This window comes from Haliotis asinina, chromosome 4, assembly GCF_037392515.1.
Source record: "Haliotis asinina isolate JCU_RB_2024 chromosome 4, JCU_Hal_asi_v2, whole genome shotgun sequence".
NCBI classification, from domain to species: domain Eukaryota; kingdom Metazoa; phylum Mollusca; class Gastropoda; order Lepetellida; family Haliotidae; genus Haliotis; species Haliotis asinina.
Window position 1 is genome coordinate 34,777,403 of NC_090283.1, and position 24,580 is coordinate 34,801,982.

At 42.1% G+C, this 24,580-nt stretch overlaps 1 protein-coding gene across 1 annotated transcript; it reads left to right on the forward strand.

Annotated features, from left to right (window-relative positions):
- Positions 1 to 5,902: 5,902 nt before the first annotated feature.
- LOC137282449 (uncharacterized) lies at positions 5,903 to 24,332 on the forward strand. Its single transcript, XM_067814198.1, has 18 exons — positions 5,903 to 6,308; positions 11,627 to 11,679; positions 12,134 to 12,282; positions 13,324 to 13,454; positions 14,127 to 14,262; positions 15,585 to 15,653; positions 16,430 to 16,539; positions 16,858 to 16,939; positions 17,180 to 17,347; positions 17,896 to 17,982; positions 18,901 to 18,995; positions 20,596 to 20,703; positions 21,001 to 21,061; positions 21,188 to 21,295; positions 21,599 to 21,663; positions 22,136 to 22,207; positions 22,481 to 22,650; positions 23,276 to 24,332. The coding sequence occupies exons 1-18, from the start codon at positions 6,280 to 6,282 to the stop codon at positions 23,479 to 23,481; spliced, it is 1,899 nt and encodes a 632-aa protein (XP_067670299.1). The 5' UTR covers positions 5,903 to 6,279; the 3' UTR covers positions 23,482 to 24,332.
- Positions 24,333 to 24,580: the final 248 nt, after the last annotated feature.

A 24,580-nucleotide genomic window follows, 5' to 3' on the forward strand; every position in this document is an offset into this window, starting at 1 on the left:
CTTCACACTGTCTCCCTTCCTGGACAACCTATTGCAAGACACACTCATTTCCTCTCACTCCTCGCCCACCCAATGTTAGCGGGACCATTGTGATGATAAATGACTAATCGATAAAAAAGAAACTAGAAATAAATAATGATTCCTGCTATCAAATTTCAGCTGTAATTATTTTCTAAGTACCCCCGGGTGACATGTGTGGGCATGCAAACCCTTTTCAATCGTGTCAGTTTTCCCTACACCAACAAAAATCCACAAATCGTTAAACTCGTTGAAGGGACCAAATTAATACTCAAATGCTATTTTTGTCTGTTGCGAGGGGGTGGAAACTTCACACACACGTGGTATAAACTGTCTTCAGATACTAGTTAACTCTGTTACATAAACTCAATACGTCTTTGTTACCATATCTTGTCTCTGTTCGTACCCTATTGGCTGTGTTAGAGTATTACCATAGTGACACAATTATGATGCGTCATACGTTGTCATGGATTTCATTCAGGCTGAAACACCAGAATAACACAGATCATCACCTATCAATAAACAATATACCCAGGAGACATCGAACACGATCACTAGCCACTTTTGAATGGACACTCGCGCTGGAAGACAATGCCTCATAGCCCTCCATGGAATTTTGCTACGTGCAAGTGATAATCACAGTGGCGTATATATGGCAAATTGATATGCATGATGACTATTGTTTCTAATCTACATTAAGTTATATGAAATGCCGTGTGTACAGCATGACGGTGTGTGTGTGTACAGCATGACCGTCTGCGTATCGCATGGCAGCGCGTGTATATCATGGTGGTGTGTGTACAGCTGGTGTATAGCATGGTGCTGTATGTACACCATGGCGGTGTCTGTATAGCATTACAGCGTGTGTACAGCATGAGGGCATGTGTATAGCATGACGGCGTGTGTACAGCATGACGGTGTATGTATAGCAAGATGGTATGTGTATAGCATGACGGTGAGTGTACAGCATGACGGCGTGTGTACAGCATGACGGTGAGTGTACAGCATGACGGCATGTGTACAGCATAACGGCATGTTTACAACATGATGACGTATGTACACCATGATGCCGCGTGTACAGGATGACGGTGAGTGTACAACATGATGCCGTGTGTACAGCATGACGGCGTGTGTATAGCATGATGGTGTGTGTACAGCATTACGGTGAGTTTACAGCATGACGGCGTGTGTACAGCATGATGGCGTGTGTACAGCATGACGGCATGTTTACAACATGATGGCGTGTGTACAGCATGACGGCGTGTGTACGGGATGACGGTGCGATGACAGCATGACGGTGTGTTTACTGCATGATGGTATGTGTACAGCATATTTTCTTGAGAGAAGTAGAAAGATCGTTGCATTCTGGTGGGTGCAGAAAGAGATAGGATAAGTTCCCTCACTTCTTACTACTATAGGTACAGTCCTGGAATAATGTCGACTATTGACATGTCAACAACTTCCCCACCCAGGGAGGTAACCAGGATATCCAGCCCCCGGACAGCGGAGGTCAATATCAAGCTCACCCCGCACCTCGGCCAGAGTAATCAAGCTTATATTCTACGGTCAAGAGTTCACACATACTAACATCCCTGTACATATTAACTTTTAACTTCAAGGTGATTAAGACACTTTTGTCCTATTTTATTACATGATCCACAATGGGCACATTTTATGAGTTAAACATACGATTAACTCTTCAGATACGTTAAACGTAAACTTGTCCTTTGTTGAACAAGGGGATCGGCCTTTGGATATGCGGATATGTACATCGTTATCTAGCAAACGGATGTACAGTGCTATAGGTTAGGCATTTACAATGTCCACATTGTGCTCCAAACACTGTGAGTGACAAGTTTCACTACTTGTTTAGATGTGAAGCTAAATACTTAGAATTTCCACATTTGTCCATCTTTAAGAACCTCTTGTCTGCTACCAGCCTTTCTAAATCACTGAATCACCTACTTAAAGCATTAAAATATTTTTGTTATTTATAAGCTACTAGCTTGTATATCATGTAAATATGCACACGATTATCTCATTACCTCCTTGGCGGTTTCTGGAGAATAAAGAGTTTGGTTTAGTACAAACATGATTGAAGTGTTTATATATAGTTTATAATGATGATGATTGGTACACAATTTTGCAGTGGTTGTTTACTCAATAAGGATACATTTTGTTCAATGCAGAAATAACATGGACGAGATAAAAAGGAAGCCAGTTTTTGACGATGAGAATAATGGGATCAAGACTGTTTTGTGGTGAGTTGATGGTCGGGAGTAGGGAAGGAATAACCTTAGTCTCAGAAGACATTTGGTTGGAGCCGCTTGAGTACATCAGTGCTGAATTATTTGAATCACACCGGACGGTTTTGTGGGTGTCAAGTATTGTCAGCATTGTATGAACATCTATCCCATTCTGTCTATCTATTCTGGTGAAATTAATTTGAATACTCTAAATATAAAATCCAGAAGTAGTGTCTTTGGTATGTCCAGTTCTAACGGACCCGTGAAGGTCTCGGGGTAGAATAGGCCTTCAACCCATGTTTGCCATAAAAGGCGACTATGCTTGTCGTAAGAGGCGACTAACGGAATCGGGTGGTCACACGTCATCGGTTCCCAACTGCGCAGATCGATGCTCATGTTGTTGCATTTCCTTATCAGCGAAAGTCGAGGAAAGCCCACGTCCTTGTCCTTACCTGTGTCGGTTCCTACTCCATCTCTGAGGTCTTAAACAGTTCCGATTACCAATTGTTAATGTACTTCCACCGTCAGTGTTTCACAGGCGGTGACTTCATAGCTTTAGCCAAGCCAAAAGGATGACGTTTGTGATAGCAAGCACACCTGTGTTGCTAAAAAAGATACCTATTCAAATGCCGTTCAGCTTGGGTCAGTGCCTTCAGCTTTAATGGTTTCCACAAAGCGGTGTATTGGATCCATGGCTAGCAATTTAATGTCAACTGACCTCAAGTCTACGATAACTCTGCGAGCTAACTTTTTGATCACTGGCAGAGTTATTTACTCCTTTCAACGACGTCACGGATTGTTGCCCTATCTTATAACTTCAGTTCTGTTCTTTGGTGAGAAACAATACTCCAAGGCATCCGATAAAGGGACTCCTGTGGACGTGTTGGAACACTGAATTTACTTTGTCCTATAAACAGTAAGGTAATCACGTTGTCTGGGTATCGCCGATTGTTGTCAGCACAATGTTCAACTGCTGCCATTTCTCCATGCTTTCTCGCCTTCATACAGCCAGACCCTCACGACCTCTGTTTGCATCATACAGGTTTACAACCGCTGCACCAAGGCTAAAACGATCAATTTTTCTTGATTCATATTCAGGCTATGACATGCATAAACAACAGCAACAACAACAACAACAAAACCAAACCACGCGGTTGTGCATTTGCAATATTCAACAGAAAATGACGAGAACAATACTGTAGAAAGAACTGCAAGCCATTTTGACATAATTCTCTTCACTGATTCACATTATCACCCGCATTGTGATGATGGGAGATGATTGACTGTGACTCTACCTCTCAACACTCAGTGTGGATGGAGACACAAACAGTGTGCTCTTACTCACTAATCTATACTATTCAATCTCTCCAGCTAATTCAGATATCTAGTCATAGCTTTCGGCCCTGATGTAAACTAATATCTAGCCATAGCGAACAGTCCTGGCATCAGTAAATACCTAGCCACAGCTTACATCCCTTACATAATCCTTATCTAACCACAGCCTAGAGCCCTGACATATCTAGCTATAGTTGACAGCAATAGCATAACGAGTATCTAGGAACAGTTTAGACACCTCTCATCTATGCTCACCACGCCATAATTTACAACCCTGACATAAACATATCTCTAGCCACAGTTTACAGCTGTGACATCAATACATATCTAGCAATAACTTACAGATTTAAGCCATAGCTTACCGCTCTGACATAACCTCATATCTAGAAACAGATTACAGCCCTCACATAAACAAAAATCTAGCTGTTGCTTACAGCTCTGAAATAAACCCATGCGTTGAACAGCTGGAGACATTTTCACTTAAACCTGTGCACACAAATATACAAAAATATAGTGTAAATAAATGGTCATTCACACCACATGGCGACAGGACACCGGTAGACTCAAGAATACGTATAGTAGGAAGATTCGAAACAGCACAATCACTGGTTTGAATCGATATCTTACATCTGTACAACAGCACTGATTCTGACACCTTCAATAACACCGACATATGTCTCACGTGTATTTGCATGAAATGACACCTTCAAAGGAAAATGTTTTTGAACCTACGCTATGAAGGGGAGGGAACTGTAATGTAGACAACAAATGGGCGGCATGGTGCTCTTAGAACTGCGTGTGTCACAGGACACATCCTCCCAGGACATCATTGTAAGGTCCTCAGTGTCCAGCAGGATCGAGTCAGAATTCCATTACGTGTCCTGTCTGATGTGTGACTACTTTCACTCATGCACGTGTCCTGTCTGAAATGTGACTTCCACGTACCTAGTCGCACTCACGCACGTGTCCTGTCTGAAGTGTGACTTTCATGTACCTAGTTGCACTCACGCACGTGTCCTGTCTGAAGTGTGACTTCCACGTACCTAGTTGAACAGGAAATCTAGACTGGATGCATTTGGAGCTTTAGGGAGGGCTAGGCAGTAGGAAAAATAATATGGTTCAGGGTCTGTGAGACATACTAAGCCATATGCTTCGCAACGGGTCCTGCCGCCAATCTATTTTTAGTGAACAACTATGTTGAGAATTCACATTTATTGTTTGGAAAGGCCATACATAAATGCCCTCTGTTTCAGTTGTTTTGGACATCACCTACATTTTCAAATATGAAACTTCCAAGCCATTGCAGTTCTAATATATATGAGACAAAACGTACTTTATTTTCTTTTGATGTTTCTCGTTGAACTTATGTGCATATATACAACTGATAATGCTGATGATGGTGATAATGATAATGATGGTGATGATGAATGTACCGCTCCGACCATATCATATGACAGTGTTTATAGGTGCCATCATTATGGCATTGCAAAGTAAAGCATTTGTGCGTTTATTTTTGTTAATTCGTGTTTCTGTGCGACGGTGAAACACAAGGGGGTGTAAGCATCATGAAAGATACAGAACACCACGACCAGTACTTCACCTAAATACTGTCGATTTCTTCAGAACATGCACTTATGATTATCACCAGCAAACATAACTCACAATATTACTATGAGCTAGTTAACTATACCACCCACCGAAAGTTTACACACACTAGTGTAAATATAGCCACTTACTTCTGTCAACTGTTCTGAATTAGATTTTGCAAAATATTCCATTGTGTTTAAGGGTACTCTTTACATGTGAACTGCTGTAGTGTAAAACAAATTCGTAACGTTGAAACGATATATTGTCACGGGTTCAGTGTATACTGAAAATCGGTGAAAATTAGCAAAATCTTAGCAAAACCTTCCTGCAAAACGCAGCTGTTCACATGCACTTTAATCTGCATAAAGTTTGTAATTGGTTTCCCCAAGTTAATGGAGAAATTCATCTTCGATGTAACCATATATATGAGTAAAACATAGTGAGTGTTAAGTGAGCCTAAACTTTGGATGCATAGTGTATGTGTTTAACGGTCAATCACAGCCTCAGACACACACCCTTTAATGTTTGTTGTGAGTTTCAGACAAGAAATATCATGCTTTTCCAACAGTTTTGGTAACATATTCTGTTTATCTGTGAGTTCATACCAATCTTCCTCAGTGTATGTTCTCGTCCAGGCACACTGAACACAGCAATGTTAACAGTCCACACCACGTGACCTGTTTCATCATTGTGCCCACTCATTGCATCAGCAGTCATTTCGACGGAAACCAAAACACATAGTACATAAATAAATACTGAGGTAAAGTAAACAGTTTTTAAATGCTTATTCAAAAACGTTCATATCGTACAGGATATTTTATCTTACATCGTACCTCTCCTGTATCACCGCCCACAAGAGAAACATAATTGATCTTTTGATTGACATAGACTAATTCATCACTATCGACACCAGTTATCTCCCTTTGGTGACCATTAATCCAGGTCAGGACTCAAGAGTTTTATGTGCATCATACGGGTTTCGCTATGCGGCTTATAAAGTTGTCCGAGACATGAGGTATTGGAATCTTTCACAACAGAGGTGGTTGTGAGACACATCGGGTGTTTCTTGCAGCAGTCGAGGCGTCTACAGTCAATGAATCTGGCAGTCATGCAGGGATATAGGTAAGTGGCATTTGGCATCTATATAAAAACATAAGGCGTGTACATTATTACATGTTTTAGACGAATCTGAATGAGTATTTTGTAACAGGCTGTATGGATGCCTTTGTGTCCTGCTGGGACATCAGCATGTTCGTTCATATGTCTGATTTTGCATATTCCAGTGCCCCATGTGAAACACTCCTGCAGTCGGTCACTGTCTTAGTAGAAAAAAAATTACTAATGTTACTTGACAGCATTATTTCCATGCATATAATTAGCAAAACAAATCTCCGTTTCAAACAACCTTTGAGACCTTATTTTCAGTTCATATAATACAGTGGCATGGATGTTATGCGATATCCCCTAGTGCATTCTTTCAGAATCAATACAAATATATAATTATTGTTTTCAAGTAAGAAAATGGATATTGGCGCAATTCTGTTTCACCAAATTTCTGGCAGTAGCATGTCTCTGAATAGAGATCACAGCTTATATTAGCGAGAGGTTGGCGTCCGTGGGCTTGCCTTCACTGATAATTACACCATCCACACATACACTCGCGTATACATGCATGCGCGTGGCGTTACATTTTACCTCCCTTTGACTATAAATCTTATACCGTCTGTGTTGGAAGCTACAGACGTGTATCCCTCCTGCACAGCGAAAGTTCATCAAATACTAGTTGCATCATCCACATACCGACACACACATACGCATCAACACTCACACACAAACATGCACAAATACACTCATACACACAGACACACACACAGAGACATACATACATACATACATACATACATACATACAAACTTACATACATACATACATACATACATACATACATACATACATACATACATACATACATACATACATACATACATACATACATACATACATACATACATACATACAAATGCTCACATACATATACACACATGCACAAATACGGGTATTCAATCCAAACACACACACATACATCTACAAACACACACTAACACACACATGCAGAGATACACACTCAAACACATGCATACACAAATGCGCTGACACAAACACATAAACGCGCGCTTACATGTGTATACAAACACGCACACAACATTCGCCCACACATACACAGTTACAAACACGCACTTGTGATGGCACACGACATACCACACGGATGTACACATACTCCTGCAGTCCCGAACACACGTCACATGGTAGAGACATCTGTCAGAACAATATGAACGCTGCGTGAGGATATGTAAATAGTGAGACATACTAGAGGCACACGCTGAATATATCATAACCATATAATAATATATAATAGCTATCATGTAGAAAATAGGCATTCATCAGAGCCAGTATCTCGGTTAGTAGGTAGAGACAGGCAAAGTTATCTCGCCCGCACTGTGTGATTTATCCTTGAGAAGAACACGTAATTTGGGTAAATCGTTCTGTTCTGCGATCTTGCACGCCACCCACATGGAGGCACATCGGTATGTGCAATATTTGGGGAGAGTGTGGCACAGCGAGGAGCGGTGCTAGAGAAGATTGAATCATTACAGCTGAAGTAATCTTGTCTGAGTAAACTGCTGATTATAGCTGTGCATAGGAATGCCATTAGTGCATGAAAGTCACATGACCCTAAAGAATCGTGTGTAAAATGACAACGTAATATCGGCGTTTATCTCTGAAGCTGATGTTATAAAGTCAGACTAACTCTCAGTACCTGCTGATTCCAAATCGCTGCTATAGAACACCATTGTTCTGTGTGTCTAGTGATACAAAGTCACATACCTGTCAGCGTCTGCTGATACAACGTCAAAATACTCAGTGTCTAGTGACACAAAGTCGTATAACTCAGTGTCTAGTGACAAAAAGTCATATAACTCAGTGTCTAGTGACACAAAGTCATATAACTCAGTGTCTAGTGACAAAAAGTCATATAACTCAGTGTCTAGTGATACAAAGTCATATAACTCAGTGTCTAGTGACACAAAGTCACATAATTCTCACTTGGTATGGCATGCCTCAGTTACACGTAACGGTACTCACTGATACTATTCCTGGCGCTTGCATCTAGGATAATATAACTTGTTTACTGGTCAAGAGTGTGCATGGGTGGATTACCCTCGATGTTTGTTTATTTCACCTGAGCCCGAAGGACCCCGAGGGACCAGTAAACGATGTATTCATCTTACCGAACATCTCAATGCTAATTGTGATTTGATTGAAGCACGGATACAAAGGAAAACAGATTTCGAGTTCTCTCCCTTCCATCGATTTGCATTTTGGTTTATCGTATGTGATTCAGAGTTATTCGAGATAAAGAACAGCCACCACGAAGAACCAGATGAGTTCGGCATTCCCAGCGGGGAACATAGAAACGGTACTCTCTTGTAAGCGAAAATAACAGAAGAACGTTCAGCGAACCAGAAACGTAGGATATGAGTCACGGACTGGTTGGCTTGGTAACGTTATGCCTTTTAAGACTTAAATGTTACATTGTGGCGTATGATAAACTATTGCTTTATGCTGCAATAGGAATATCACAGCTATCTGCGGTATGTATGTTTTAAGTTGGGGAATACCCTGCAGGCACTCGGAGCAAGTGTGCATCAGAAATGGTCGGAGTCTAGGACATTCGCTTTCACCTAATCATCAACACTCATGAGGTTTTACTTCGAGGTTTCACTTGCTGTTCGAACATGTGTGATACTTACCCTCTGTGATCACACTGCCGTCAACCCTACTTATCAGTACGACATTATCGCTATCGTCACTGGAAAAAGAATCATAACATGTCGCGATTATATATATACTTACAATAAAAAGTTAAGCATCTTTTGCCACTGTAGGTTCTCTGATTGGAAATCTTTCAGAAAAATAGCATTTATCATAATAGGTATAGTACTTTTCAGGTTAAAAACAAAGCCATTATTGGAATTATCTTTTACTTAAAACAGGATGCATGCGCATTGGGAAATTAGGCATTGTGTTTTTCAAACAAGTCACCTTCATTTGAAAATTGAAAATCAGAAATGACCGTTAAACGTTATATCGTAACATAATTGTCATTTTCTGACAGGTGAAGCCTAAGTCTAATAGTGTTACATAAGCAGGGTGGGAGTAGTTATTTAGCTTTAAATATTGTACTGTCATATCTTTAGCATTATTTTCTTTGATTTTGAATACAAGTGATTATGATATCTATAAATCAAATCCCTAATGAACCTCCTCTAAACAAGAATTTGTCTTCCCAATTATTTTAGCCTAACATTTCCACAGCATCACATCTTAGTTTTGAAATAGGCTGGCGCTGAACAATTTGTACTGGGTATATTAATGAAGATAGCTACACATATTTGAGGGACAAAAACCATTCACTGTAACATTTTGATCACGTGGTTGCACGCAGTGAGGGAAACAATGACACAATCATGCAACCCAGTAGGACTAGCTATGCCTGAAAGTTGCTAGTCCACAAAGCCCGAAATTTAAATGTAGAAACTAAGAAAAAGACTACAAAGATGGTAAAATACCATGGAAACAAATAAGAAAATACCTGTGCGATATGCTTGAAAACCATAAATATGTCAGCATTAAGCTGCTAACATGATGAACGTGTTTATCGGGTCATAATCTTGCATGATTTTGAAAGTGTATAACAACAAGGTAGAGGACGTGATACATTTACAAGAGGACCCCATGAAATTTCACTAGCCACGTGGTAACGTACCAGTGGCTACTTCGCATACTGGTTACGCGACAAGTGAGAGTCTGCAGTCACGTGACGGGGATCCAGCCGTCATAAAAAATATCAGTGTGTACATCTGGAACTGGGTTACAAGAGACATATATATACTACAGGGATGCAAGTCATTGTTGATGACGTGTTACGGTACTTCTATCTATCTATCATTTTCATATGTCGCTGCTAGTGATGTGTTCAAGTGCCCGTCGCCAGCTGGCTTTCTCCTATGTGGTTGTAAATTTATGGCAGAACACGTTAAGTCCTGCTGGGGCTCTGCCAGATGTATTGTTGACATTCAGCCGCGGACACGGATGTAAGCAACACCGTCGATGAACCTCAGCGACGCTTAAAGCATAGACCATGTACATATATGTCGTTATCTCCAGCCATGCCAGCCTTCACGATGCATAAGAGAATCGAGCGAGCTCTACACTTGTCACAATTATAAAGGTAGTGTGTTGTACATAACAGAGCACTAGATGAGCAAACCCAGTCCTTCTGGATAGATTTATGACACATCTCCTAAAGTGAGGTATTGTTGTTTGATAAGAACACCAGATGAGTCAGGGAGCTGGGCAATACCAGGACTTATACAAACATCTGTTGACACGTTTATGGTAGGATGTCGGAAGGGTGCTGGATTATATTCAGTTGATAATGAAGACCCAGTTTACCATTTTGACACAATGGATTCCAATGCCACTGCCACTGCCACGGCCGGAGGAAGGGTGCCGTATTCACTGCCACTACCACAGCGCACGAAATGGTAGACCCTGTCGTCTTCACTTTAGAGAAAAGTGGAAATATGAATTTGGCCCAGATGGGCGACTTCTATTTCGATTAAATTTCATCTGCAGTGACCAAATGAAATGTAAGACGTTAAATGGTTTTGCTCGTTTAAAAGGCAAAGTTAAAAACTAAATTTGGAAACTTTCTGGCTTTCTCTCTATGTGCATCTCTCTTTCGCCTCCCTTTCCGGTTCCCGATACGGCTCACGACTTATCTCGCATAGGGAACTGGTGTTCCGGCATATGTGCTCTTCCGCACCAAGTACACATCTAGGTGTCGAGGGGTGAACGTCCTTATAGGAATCTAACTCTAGTGTAAATCTTCAGGATATAGTTCCATTTATCTTCACACCTTATAAAGAAGCGTTACATTTTACACACAGCCGCCCTAGTTATGCCCGTAGGTGTCTACACCTATGTTGAAATGGAGTAAGTAGCTGAGTGAGTATCATGCTCCACCGATCAGTATTCCAGCTGTACCACTGGTCCCAGTGTGGTGTGAGAGGGACGCGCAGGTTCGATGGTCACAAGTCTGGAGATGTAATCTTGCTAAACGCGAATTCGAACTCGTCAGTCGTAGGTTCCTTGGGTTCGAAGGAACGCAAGTCTCCATATGCGGTTTAGATGACTAGGCAACTCGTATCCATTAAACAGCATAGGTATTGAACATTCTATCGTTTTTTTTACACCGACATTGTTCGACATCAAATAACATTCATGTCCACTGTACTAGGACTGTAAGAAACATTAAAAGGCAGAACGATAACTCACTACTAGCTTACATATGCTGTATGTATTACATTCATCAGATTCCAGATAGTGATTCTGCTGTCCCACCTGACGTTCCATACGTCAGTACGAGGTAAGTGTCCAGTTCGCAGGCTTCGCATCCAGTCACGTCACTTAAATATATCATTTATATATAACGAATGTAACGGCAAGTCACACATCAAATGAGTTAACTTAATTGTTTGCCAGACAACAGAGTAACACGTTTTAGTTTGGACGTAGACTACATGTAAGGCTCGCTTACTTGGTATACATATGTGACTCTATCTCAGTGACATAGATTAATGCTCAGTGTTGATCACTGGATTGTCTGATTCAGAATCGATTACTTACGTAAAGCCGCCATGTAGCTTGGATACTGCTGAGTGCAGCGTTAAAAACATACAAAAACACAAGCGTCTGTTTGAATTCAGTTGGCAAACAGCAACATAATTCGGAACTGCATAAACAATCTACTGAATCTAAACGCAGTATATCAGCTTCAGACAAGACTGGTAGTATCAATATTGATGTATGACTGACTCCAGGTGATGCCACGGAGTCCCTCCACCTTCTCCTGCAGGAGTTCTACGACTGGCGTCTGGAGGATTCACCCGAGTTTGCCACCTACTCGGGTACATACCGCTTTAACGACAGACTGCAGGCGTTCAGTCTCGCCCGCATGGACGAAAGAAGAGTAAGTTTGTCTTGTCAAAGTAGCGGGTGTCATATCTTACGGACACGCACTTAGCTGACCGTAGAGGGGTTTGGTGTATGTTGGTGGGGTGAGGTGGGCGGGGAGGGGAGTTGAGTTGCCGTTGTAAACCGGTTTTTGACCTTAGTTCAACATGTTTAGGCGTACTTCAACGTAGATCACCGTAGTTATGTCATTGAATATTTAGCTGTCGGTTGACAAAAAAAAACTTGAATGTTAAGCTTCTACTGTTAAAGTGGTTTGGACGTGGTTGACCTTCACTAGTGGACTGTAACTGACCCCACTACACCGTTGTATTGACCATAGTACACCGTGGTAACGTGGAACTACCGTCTGCTATGTTAACCGCTATACTGTCAAGTAGAACAACGTTCATGACGTCAGATGTGACGGCAACTGCACGAGTTATCTCAGTTAGCTGGATCCTGAGTGAGTGAGTGAGTGAGTTTAGTTTTACGCCGCACTCAGCAATATTACAGCTATATGGCGGCTGTCTGTAAGTAATCGAGTCTGGACCAGACAATCCCGTCATCAACAACATGTGCATCGACCTGCGCAATTGGGAACCGATCACATGTATCAACGAAGTCAGCGAGCCTGACCACCCGATCCCATTAGTCGCCTCTTACAACAAGCATAGTCGCCTTTTATGGTAAGCATGGGTTGCTGAAGGCCTATTCTACCCCGGGACCTTCACGGGTCGCTGGCTCCTGAAGCACATGCCTTTATTGTAAAAGTATATTGAACACCACTACTTGTCATGGTACCCGTGAAGGTCTGAGTTAGAATATTGGCCTTCAGTAACCCATGTTTGTCGTAAGGGTCGACCATCGGGAGCGGGTGGTCAGGCTCGCGGACTTGGTTGACACGTCATCGGTTCCCAATCAATGCTCATGTTGTTGATCACCGGACTGTCTGGTCCAGACTCGATTATTTACAGACGGCCACCATATAGCTGGAATGTTGCTGAGCGTATAACTAAAATCACTCACTGTTATCGTGCATCCGATGTCTCTTTTCCAGGAAATAGCTCTATCATTTAAAGAGGATTTAGAACGTATTGAGGCATCCGAGCTCTGCAAGACGGAACGGATAAACTATCGCATCCTGAAGGATGTGCTGGAGACCTACCTGGGCGGCTACAGATGGAGGAGGTGGGTGGTGTGTGCACACAATGGGTGGCTTTCGCTTTGTCTCGATCCAGACTCGTTCAAAAAGGTATAACCATCCTGCAAATAAGTTCGAATAATTCGTATCCCGTACGGTGTCCTATCGATATAGAACATAGATATAGAGATCGACAATTTTTAGCTAAATATCGACTGATCATCGATAAAAAACTGAGACTTAACTTTGAGGAAAATGGGAAAACTGTCTAAAAGAAACAAATATATTTGATATCATTGGTTAGTGGTGACTTTTTCTTGCTTGGATTTAACAAAAACACAATTGAACACAATTTACAAGCAGACCACGAATAATGTCTTATATATAACAGGTACTGTACGATATTATCAATTTTCACAATTTTCATATCGATAGTTCTTTAATAATCTTTGCTGTCGATTATCTCTCATCTTAGCCAGAACGAGATTCAAGAACATATATTGTAGTAAATTTCTTTTGAACTAGTTTATACAATGTATGCCCACTACCCTCTATGTTTCTTCCTAGCATTAGCTCAAGATGGCAAGATGTATGCATCGGCTGTTATAGAGGCACTCTCTGTCGTATACCATTGCGTTGGAATATTATTCAGCTCTTAATTCAAGAAAACCTGCCCTAAATTAAGTCTGTATTTGATTCTAACTTTCGTGTTCATCCAGATATGGGTCAATCAATCCTTTGAATTTCCTGGAGGGAATACACGTGGACCCAGTTCACCATGTGGAGGCAACGCCTTTCTTCACGCGAGGGGACTACGAGAACTTCCTCGTCAGACTTGAGAACACTCCACTGCAAGTATGTATACTAGCCACATAAAGAAACTGCGCATTCTCAAAATATTATCCTAGTTGATAGGTACGATAACAATGTCAAAGGTACATATAAACTTTATTGGAGGGATCATGAGACCAAAACAAGTCGAAAGAATTTAAACTGAAAAGACCATCACAATGGCGTCACAAGTCTACAAGCGGGACAGGGATCAAAGCTCAATAACGGGTATGTCCACCATCGGCATTGAGAACAGCAGTGCATCCACGAGTGCATCCACAGAGCCTATCAAACGTGTAAGAAAGGCTTGTAGGATGTCACGCCAGATTTTCTCAAGTTCTGTTGCAAGGTCAAGGACGTTATCTGCCGGACGGGGAAGACGGCGTAGACGGCGATCCACCTCATCCCAAACATGCTCTGTCGGGGAGAGATCCGATGAATCTGCAGGCCAAGGCAGTAAGTCAACTTTGTGGTGTTGCAAGAAATCCATAGCAACCCTTGCCGCATGAGGGCGGGCATTGTACTGTTGGAATGTTAACCCAGGACCATGACGTTGCAGAAAAGGAATCGCCACAGGTCGAAAAATATTATCCCTGTAGCCGACGCCAGTTAAGTTACCCTGAACAATCACCAAAGGAGTTCTTTGGCGTGCTGTTATTACACCTCAAATCATCACAGAACCCCAAACAAAGCGATTCCTGCCCAAGGCACAGGCCTGTGCATAACGTTCTCCTACTTGTCTATAGGCACTTTGACGTCCATCACAATGGGTAATGTTAAACCTGGACTCATATGTAAAACATTTCTCAACCAAAACAAGGGTCTGTGGACATGATTTCGGCACCACATCCGGCGCGCTTATCGATGACTTTGTGTCAGGATAGGTCGTATGGCGGGACGTCGGGGAATGTGGCCGATCGATGACGTCATTTGTGTTCTGATACCATCTCACCGGTGCAGACATGGTGTTCCAGTGACAGTGGTAATGTGCATCCACTTGTCATTGAGACATTCCACTCTGAGTATAACTTATGTATCTACACGGGTTTGATTTAGATTTTATTTGTTTGTATGCACAGTTTCTTTATGTGCCTAGTATAGTATGTAATGATGGGGAAGTTCATGGCAACTCTGAAACACATATTCATGTGGGAGGAACACACATCAGCTCCTGCTACTGCATCGGTCTGTAAGGATACAGAATTGAGTGTTGATATACTAAATGTGATTTCAATGTATTTGTAAACCGAAATCTTATTATCTGATGCGAGCCTATTTTAAGAATCGTTAATTTTGTTGAATTGAACTCCGACATTCTCTGTAATGCTTTCAAGTCCATCTTACAGTTAGCAGAATATCAGGATCTCTATCGAACAGCCATCGGAATCAACCATACCATGCACAATGTCTCCGTTGTAAGTATAACGTGTCCTCTAGAACGTCTCCCGGCATCCTCTGTGGTGCCTACATCTCTTGACATGCTCTGTTACATATTTATTGATACACCGCATCCTCTGTAGTATATCTATAGGTGCTACATGGCAACCTCCGTAACATGTATGTATGTATGTATGTATGTATGTATGTGTGTGTGTGTGTGTGTGTGTGTATGTATGCATATATGCTACATGGCGTACTCTGTAATATATCTATAGATGCTCTCTGACGTCCTCTAGAGTAACACATCTATATATGCTACACGGAGTAATCTGTAATATATCTACAGGTGTTAAATGACATCCTCTGTGGTATGAATATAAATGCTACAATGCATCCTCAGCAATATATTTATAGATGCTCTGTAATATATCCATAGATGCTACATGGAATCCTCTGCAATATATTTATGGATGTCATGACGCATCCTCTGTAATACACCTATAGATTGTACGTGACATCCTCTGCGCTATATCTATAGAGGCTACATTGCATCTTCTTTAGCATACCTATAGATGTTAATGTTATTCTCAGCAATATATTTATGGACGCTATATGGCAACATAAACAGATATGCTACTTGGCATCTTCTGTAATATAACTATAGATACTACAAGACCTCTGTAGCATATCTGGCATACATATATAGAGGCTACATGGCATCCTCCGTATTGTATCTGTATACGCCACGTTGCATCCTCTGCAATAAATCTGTAGAGGAAGCATGACATCTTCTACGACATGTCTCCCACAGAGTCGAGTTCCTGCACAAATAGCACGGCTGCTTGTACCACCGGAGGAGTCGGCGTTTTATGAACCGTTTACTGATTTGCTGGACCAATTCCCCTTTTCTGACAATGCCAAGTGAGTTTTGTTCCGATCCTAGCCACAAAGTGATTCTATCAAGGTTACGCCAAACCTGTAAACCAGGATATACACGCACGAGCACGAATACAAGTAAATTGACAGTACCAGGTAGGCTATACTCACTTTTAATACTGCCCATGCTAATAAAAACGTTTCCCCATAATCACACAGCTGTGTCTGGAGAGTTCAGATGATAGGAACAAGTATGGTCACTCCAGGATTGATATGCAGCTGCATTGTTTATACTATATTACGTGTTATTAACAAGTGCGCTTTTGTTGATCATTTATGTACAAATCAGCCTTGTGTTTGCAGAAGAGATATGCGCGACAGAGCTCATTCTTTAGTTCAAGGAGTACTTGAGGCATTCCGAGACATGAAGACATTCCTGGAAACAGTGAGTTTGCAACATTCTAGCTAAATGTTTCTTGGTCGTTGTCATATAGTAATGTGATTTGCCTAAAATTTGAGAACCAGTGGAAACGTTGTGTCAATATAATTTTGGGTGACATTGTTCAGTGGAATGTTTATCTCTGTTTTCTTACTTGGGTTCACGTGTATGCACGGAGGTACCCACGGATACGACCCCATCAGATGGCATGCCGGAGATAACATGTTCCTGTCATTATTCCTGTAGGAGTATTTCCCTTCGACCAGGCAGAAATGGGGAGTGGGTTCACTTGAGGATGGCAAGAACTATTACAAGGCGTGTCTCCGATGGCATCTGTCCACAGATATGAGCCCGGAGACGGTTCACCAAATAGGGCTTCAGGAGGTGGAAAGAATCTTGGGGCTGATGCAGGAGGTGAGACATGATTAAAAAATAAGATGAATAATATACGAGCTCTAACACATAGAGAAGGTGAAGTAGAAAAGGTGTTGATAGAGCAGCCGAGAAAGAGGACTGAGGCATTAGGTGTGTTTTCTCTGTGCATCTTATTAGAAGAGCAGGGATTCAGGAAGGTTGTATGGTGTGTATATCGCGTCAGAAGAGAAGAGCTTCATGTAGGTTGTGTGTAGTGTGTCCTGTCAGAAGAGGAGAAGGTCTTCAGGGAGGTTGCTTGGTGTGTGGATCTTGTATGATGAGGAGAAGCACTTCAGGGAGGTTGCTTGGTGTGTGGATCTTGTATGATGAGGAGAAGCACTTCAGGGAGGTTGCTTGGTGTGTGGATCTTGTATGATGAGGAGAAGCACTTCAGGGAGGTAGCATGGTTGTGTATATCGTATCAGAAGAGACAGGAGGGTCGTGTGGTAGCTTGGAGAAGATTTCGTGCAAATGAAGCAATACTTAGAAGACTTATTATAGTTGCTTTAGTCACTGACTGTTAATTTGTGTTTTATTCCCTATTTCAGATTGTGAAAAAGCAGAACTTCAATGGATCAATTACTGAGTATTTTGCTTTTCTCAGGAACGACACCTCACTGCATACAGACTCAGCGGTAAATGTCAACACAATCAAATGCGTCATCAGGCATCCATATGTTCTTAAGGTTTATTTAAAGTAGCTATTAATGATACAGATATTACGGTAGTCCGTGTCAGTACAAGACCGTCCTCACTGCTGCAGACATGTCAACTGAAAACATGTTATATTTCACGATACTGTCTTCCTGCTGCAACCTGCTATCAGTCGTCATAGATACGTGGACACCCTATCTGTCAACACTAACGCCAGACCTCACAGTTGTTACTGATTACCTCCAGCTGTCGGATGATCGAAAGTAGACAGGTCCTCATTGGATCTTCATGTATGGAATGTATACGTTTTGCACGTCAATCTTAGAACCGATTTCTCGGGGACCTCCATGATGAGAGCAGTAATCCTCTACAATGTGTGCATGGCTGTATTGTATGAAGAAGATTGTAACATCCTGGAAAGGGTACTTCAAACTGGCCGACATTTTTGTCCGAGGAAATCGGACTGAGAAAGTTCTCATGCTTTATGCGCCCGTAAGTCCTCAGAGGATCGTTCTGTTACTAAATCTCTTAGTTTTGTTGCTTTGGGTTCATAGACAACTAGAATGCTATTTTCTGACACTACACTTCTGTTTCACTATATGCCAGTGACGTTTCAAAGACTGTCGTTCACACACATTCCAGGCTTCTACCTCTTCCCCCCACCCCACCCCACTAGGTCTGTTGGTCTCACAGTAAATATGATGTACTATTGAGTTCAATCTGTACACTGTGTTCTGATTTCTTGTAATAAATGGTATGCAACAGAAGCCTAAGTATTTCTCTTACTTTAGACTAGCAGTCTCTACAGTTTGATCAGATGATCTGCAGGTAGACACTTATGAGTCATTTGTTAATAGTGGATATTGTTGTTTAGTCGTCGGTTTTGTTTTTGCTTGTAGGAGGAGCTCATAGAAGGATATAACAGGTTGATCAATGAAAGGATAAACCCTAAACTCCAGGATGTCTTCAACCACTTGCCGGATCTGCCTGTTAAGTAAGACGTCTTTTTGCTGTTTTTCTTCTACAGTAGACATAATCCATGATGTACGAACTTTGTTTGGTGCCTGCTACTTCTAGGAGGGCGCTGCTACTACCACTCCTGCTATATATGCTACTGTTACTACTGCCACGGGTGGTGTTACTACTCCCACCACTGCTGTTACTACTCCCACTACTGCTGCTGTTACTACTGCCTCTGCTGCTGTTACTACTGCCACTGGTGGTGTTACTACTCCCACTACAACTGCTGTTACTACTCCCACTACTGCTGCTGTTACTACTGCCACTTCCGCTACTGTTACTACTGCCACTGCTGATGTTACTACTCCCTACTACTGCCACTGTTACTACTCCCACTGCTGTTGCGACCCCCACTACTGCTGCTGTTACTACTGCCACCACTGCTGTTGTCACTACCACTACTTGTTCTGTTATTACTCCCACTGCTGCTGTTACTACTCTCTCCACTGCGGCTGTTACTACTGCCACTGCTGCTGTTACTACCCCCATTACTGCTGTTACTTTTCCCACCGCTGCTGCTGTTACTACTTTCGCCACTGCTGCTGTTACTACCCCCATTTCTGCTGTTTCTACTCCCACCACTGCTGCTGTTACTACTATCACTACTGCTGCTGTTACTAGTAATACTGTTGTTGCTGTTACTACTGCCACTGCTGTTGTTACTAGTCCCACTGTTGTTGCTGTTACTACTGCCTTTGCTGGTGTTACTACTCCCGCCACAGCTGGTGTTACTACACCCACTACTGCTGCTGTTACTACTCCCACTACTGGTGTTACTACACCCACTACTACTGGTGTTACTACTCCCACTACTGCTGCTGTTACAACTCCCACCACTACTGGTTTTACTACACCCACTACTGCTGCTGTTACTACACCCACTACTACTGGTGCTACTACACCCACTACTGCTGGTGTTACTACTCCTGCTACTGCTGGTGTTACTACACCCGCCACTGCTGATGTTACTACTCCCACTCTTTAATGATTCCCTTCTACTACAAATACTATGACTGCAACGTCGACAATTACTACTTCCGTTACTGGTACCTTTTCTTCTTCTACTACCTCTACTACAACTACTACTACCACTATTACCACTACCACCACTGTCGTATTGAACATACAAAATACACCTCATCCCGTCTGTGCTTCTGTATCTATGTCTACGACTTATATTTCAGTGTCCACCTCTGAGTCTAACCCAAGGATATGCTACTTAGTGAACATATAAAGACCACTGTCGCTATGCTGCAGTATGTTTTATCATGCATGTTGTAAAATGTAACCAAAGCGATCCCCTTTTCACATCGTAGTAATGGTTTTCTTAAATCCCACTTTTTCTTATCTGTTGATATGGACAATTGATATAAAGGTTTGACATCAATATACGAGAAGCTACAACAACAAATTCTTCTTGGACAACGGTGAACACGTGATTACTACCACGACGGTTGTCACTTAGTCTCCAACTGCAGACTTCCGTCACCCTAAGGGTCCAGGGTGTACGCCGTTTGTCAGGTGGTAACATGGAGTACCAGCCTCCAGTGTATATAAAGTTCCACGTGTTTCAGAGTGGAACCGATGCCCTATGATGGCCCAGCCGGAGAATACCAGTCAGGTTCGGAGGATGGATCCCGCGCAGGGATATTCAAGGTTAATGTGAACAGGCCGCATGAAATGTAAGTCTGCTTCCTCCCAGTGAAGTCTATATTGTATATGTGTTAAAATAGCTTTGCATAATGCCAATGTACATGATACTCACTACATATTATATAAGTGTTGATAGGTACAGAGTAAGACGTAACACATCAGCTTGATACATGTATAAGGGTACATTCTTCACACGCATTCGTTCATCAGCAGTCATTATGTTACTCATTCATCACGGTCACACCATCAAACATTTTCCCAAACAGACTTCAAAATATCATATTCTTCCAGTTCCGGGTTTCCATGTGTATGTTGTGTGTTTCCAGAGGGAAATATATCATGATGCCCGTCACACTGCACGAGTCTGTGCCCGGCCACCACTTACAGGTAGGTAACTCAGCAGGACTTCACTGTTGTACATTGTCTGAGAACGTCCACGTCAACAATGGTTCAAAGAGCTTAAATCAGGCAACTCTACTTCAGATATACTACACATGCTCACCTTGATTCCAGATCAGTTACGCATTAAAGGCAAACCTACCCGACTTCCGGCGCAACACCGAGTACTTCCGGTATTATGAGGTTCCCTACCACTTTCCCTTCTACACAGCCTACAGAGAGGTAAGTCTGATGGGAGGTTCCGAGGAAGGGTGATCAGGTGTGTGCGTTTTCGTGTTTACGTGTGCGTACGTATATGCGTGGGTATGAGCTTTCTAGGAATAAAATGTGGAGGTATTTCCTGTAGACTGACTCACTGATGAGTTAAAAACAAGCACAGTTTAATCAGGTTAGATCCAAATGTCGTCAGATAAAAGCCAAACTGGTACGGCCACGGGACATCCATTACCGTGCTTCACACACGCACGCACGCACGCACGCGCGCTTTATAACTCGGAGCTGCACTTACAATAACTACTGTTGCAGGGCTGGGCCTTGTATGCAGAGTCACTCGGGGAGGAGCTCAACTTGTACCAAAACGACTATGAACTGTAAGTGATTTATCACAAAGGGTAGTGGTTCTCTCTGTAATAACCCTTGTACTTTGACTGTTCTGAACACAAACGTGCCTCATCTGTGGGGAAGCAATGAATCATAGCTTAGTATCCAATGAACTGACCAACCTTCTATAGGGTTAAATATTGACATTTTTGGTATTTAAACAAACCCACTAAATGCGAACAATTAGCATAATATGTAACTTCCTTGCATATATTTAGGATTAGATTCCATTAGTTACAGAAGTGACAGATTCCTTAATAGACATATGATGTGTCCAACAATTCACACTGCTACGTATGAAGGCATTTGTTCCTGGTTTGGCGTGATGGCAGTAGGCGTGATGACAATAGGCGTGATGACAATAGACGTGACGACTATGATCAAAGTGCGAGGAATGTTGCCTGTGTTTGGCGTCATGACTGAGACCGGTGCATCAAATGATGAATATGGTTTGCATTTCAGGATGGGGCGCTACAGTTCTGAGATCTTCCGAGCTTGTAGACTAGTGGTAGACACAGGCCTACACTACTACGGGTGAGGTGTACTGTATTGACAGATTTTCTCCATTTAGAGTTGTTAGGAAGCAATACAATTACGACAGATTCTCCATGTCCATATCTTACTGTTTTTCATCCACATTCTTATCTAATTTGTTCTTTTTATAATTCTTTGTCTCAATTCGACAAGTATGGGAACGTATGGGAAGCTATCAATTCGTTTATACAATTGCAACCATTAAGATATACCGAATCTACGCCACTGACTCATCGATAATGACCTGCTGATGTAGTTGTCTGTACAACCCAGGTGGAACCGCGAGGAGGCCATCCGCTATATGCTCAAGTACACATCCTTCTCCCGGGCGGAAATGACGACCGAGATTGACAGGTACATCACGTGGCCAGGTCAGGCATGCGCATACAAGATTGGCGAAATCAAAATAAAAGAGTTGCGAAAGAGGGCTGAGGATACATTAGGTAAGTGTATAACAAGGCGAAACCTGCACCTTCCCTACACAATGCTTACATTCTATGTAGGAACAGTTAGCGTCAGGTAGGGACATAACTCGGGGGTACCTCCACCTTCGACACAGGGTGCACCAGGTAAGGATATTTTATTTGGGTCAGGGAAAATCATCGACGGTACACCCAAGATTTCCTGTTAATAAAACTACCCAACGATTTTGAAAATGAACGTCAAGCTATCACAAATATAGATGCGTCTTTGAATAAAAGAATTTGAGCGTGGGAAAGTTCCCTAACCCTTAAACCAAACTAACCCCAAAGAAGAGAGTATCGGATATCTAAGGGCTAAGAAAGTAACTACACTGAGAGAGCGAAGTACCAAAAACTCGAATCGAATTGTGCACAGTTAACGCGGAGTTCAAAAGTTTTTTACAATAGCGGAAGGTATTATGTAGTCTTTTCTTATTCTCGAACTGAGTATCGCAAATCACGTGTGTTGTTCACCAAAAAACAGGACCTAAGATGTAGTTTTCCAACGCTTCATCAAAATCGCCTGGTCACCATTAGTCAGGTATTTGAAGCACTTCGTGTGTCGGTTATGAAGACAGCAATCTCATCATTTGAATACTCATTTCAGGCGACTTGTTTGACATCCGTGACTTCCACTCTGTGGTGCTGGAGAACGGCCCAATGCCCCTCACCATACTGGAGGAGATCGTGGACGACTGGATCCAAAACTACAGGCCCGCCACAGCAGAGGAGACGTGCACAGACGCCGCCCATACTCAACACGTCTCTGTTGTTCTGCTTCTGTGTCTCACCATACTCGGTGTGTGTTCCTGAAATGTGCCCTCTGTACAGTTCTATACACTTCTCTTTCTTCAGGATCGGTTATTATAGTTGAACAAGATTGCTGACAATGATAGATATTTTCCACCGCTAGCTATATATGGTTCGGCACATAGCAGAACTGTAGATCATCTTGACGGAACGAAACTGCTTCTTTGCTATAGGTCGTTGAAAACATCATTGACTTTCGCGGCCTATATACTAAATTGGATCCGCTCCGACTGAGACTGATTTGCCCAGAATAGTTATGCGTTTGGGGCGGTACAATGGTTCCTTTGCGTAGCTCATATGACCAGATATAATTTACTGTAATATTTGTGATTAGGGTGTGAGGTATTATTTAGTAGCTTACTGCACTTCACATACTACAAGAGGGGACGAGCGGTTCCACCTTGTGTCTGTAGCCCGTTCCACGTGCTGCTTTTTTGGCGGGCACAATACGGGCACAATACGTGAATTTCATTTTGGGTATCCAACGTCGAGACATTACAAAAACATTGTTCTAACATCCAGTCACTATTCTATGCTTCACTATTAGTATCAACACAGCTGATGCTTCATACAAAACATGCCTTACTTTGTACGGCTATGCACGTTTGCTCACGATTCAGTATTGAGTCAGGTTACCCCTGCAAGTACTCTGTGGCATCGTGCCCCCAACGCCGATGTTTCCTGTGTGCCGAGGATGGTACATTTTGCCATTCGCCTGTAATGGTCTTTTTGTTAATATCCATGTCATGACCGAAGTGCACTGTGAAACAAGTAATTCTCTTGAAATACCGAGATCTGTAAATATACAAGTCAGTGGTGGTAAGTTATCATTAATAAAGTTATTTTTATACAAATCTTGTGTGTACGAGCTTTTATATGACAGTAGTCTATGTATATCGTCTTAGTATATGTGTAAACTGGTAGGTATGCATCGGCTACATGGGTAGGCAGACATCGGTTACAAAAAAACACAAACATCGGTTAATAGATAGATAGACATCAGTTAGTGGGTATGTGAACTGATGCATATCTATCTAACCTCCTGTAACTGTCTGTATACCCTCTGTCCAACAACCTCCTGTAACTGTCTGCATACCCTCTG

Bases quoted from the DNA above. Each gene is read 5' to 3' on its own strand.
- LOC137282449 (XM_067814198.1), top strand. From the start codon at position 6,280: ATGAATCTGGCAGTCATGCAGGGATATAG. The intron at 6,309-11,626 runs GTAAGTGGCATT...TACATTCATCAG, and splicing joins GCAGTCATGCAGGGATATAG to ATTCCAGATAGTGATTCTGC. The intron at 15,654-16,429 runs GTAAGTATAACG...TGTCTCCCACAG, and splicing joins CCATGCACAATGTCTCCGTT to AGTCGAGTTCCTGCACAAAT.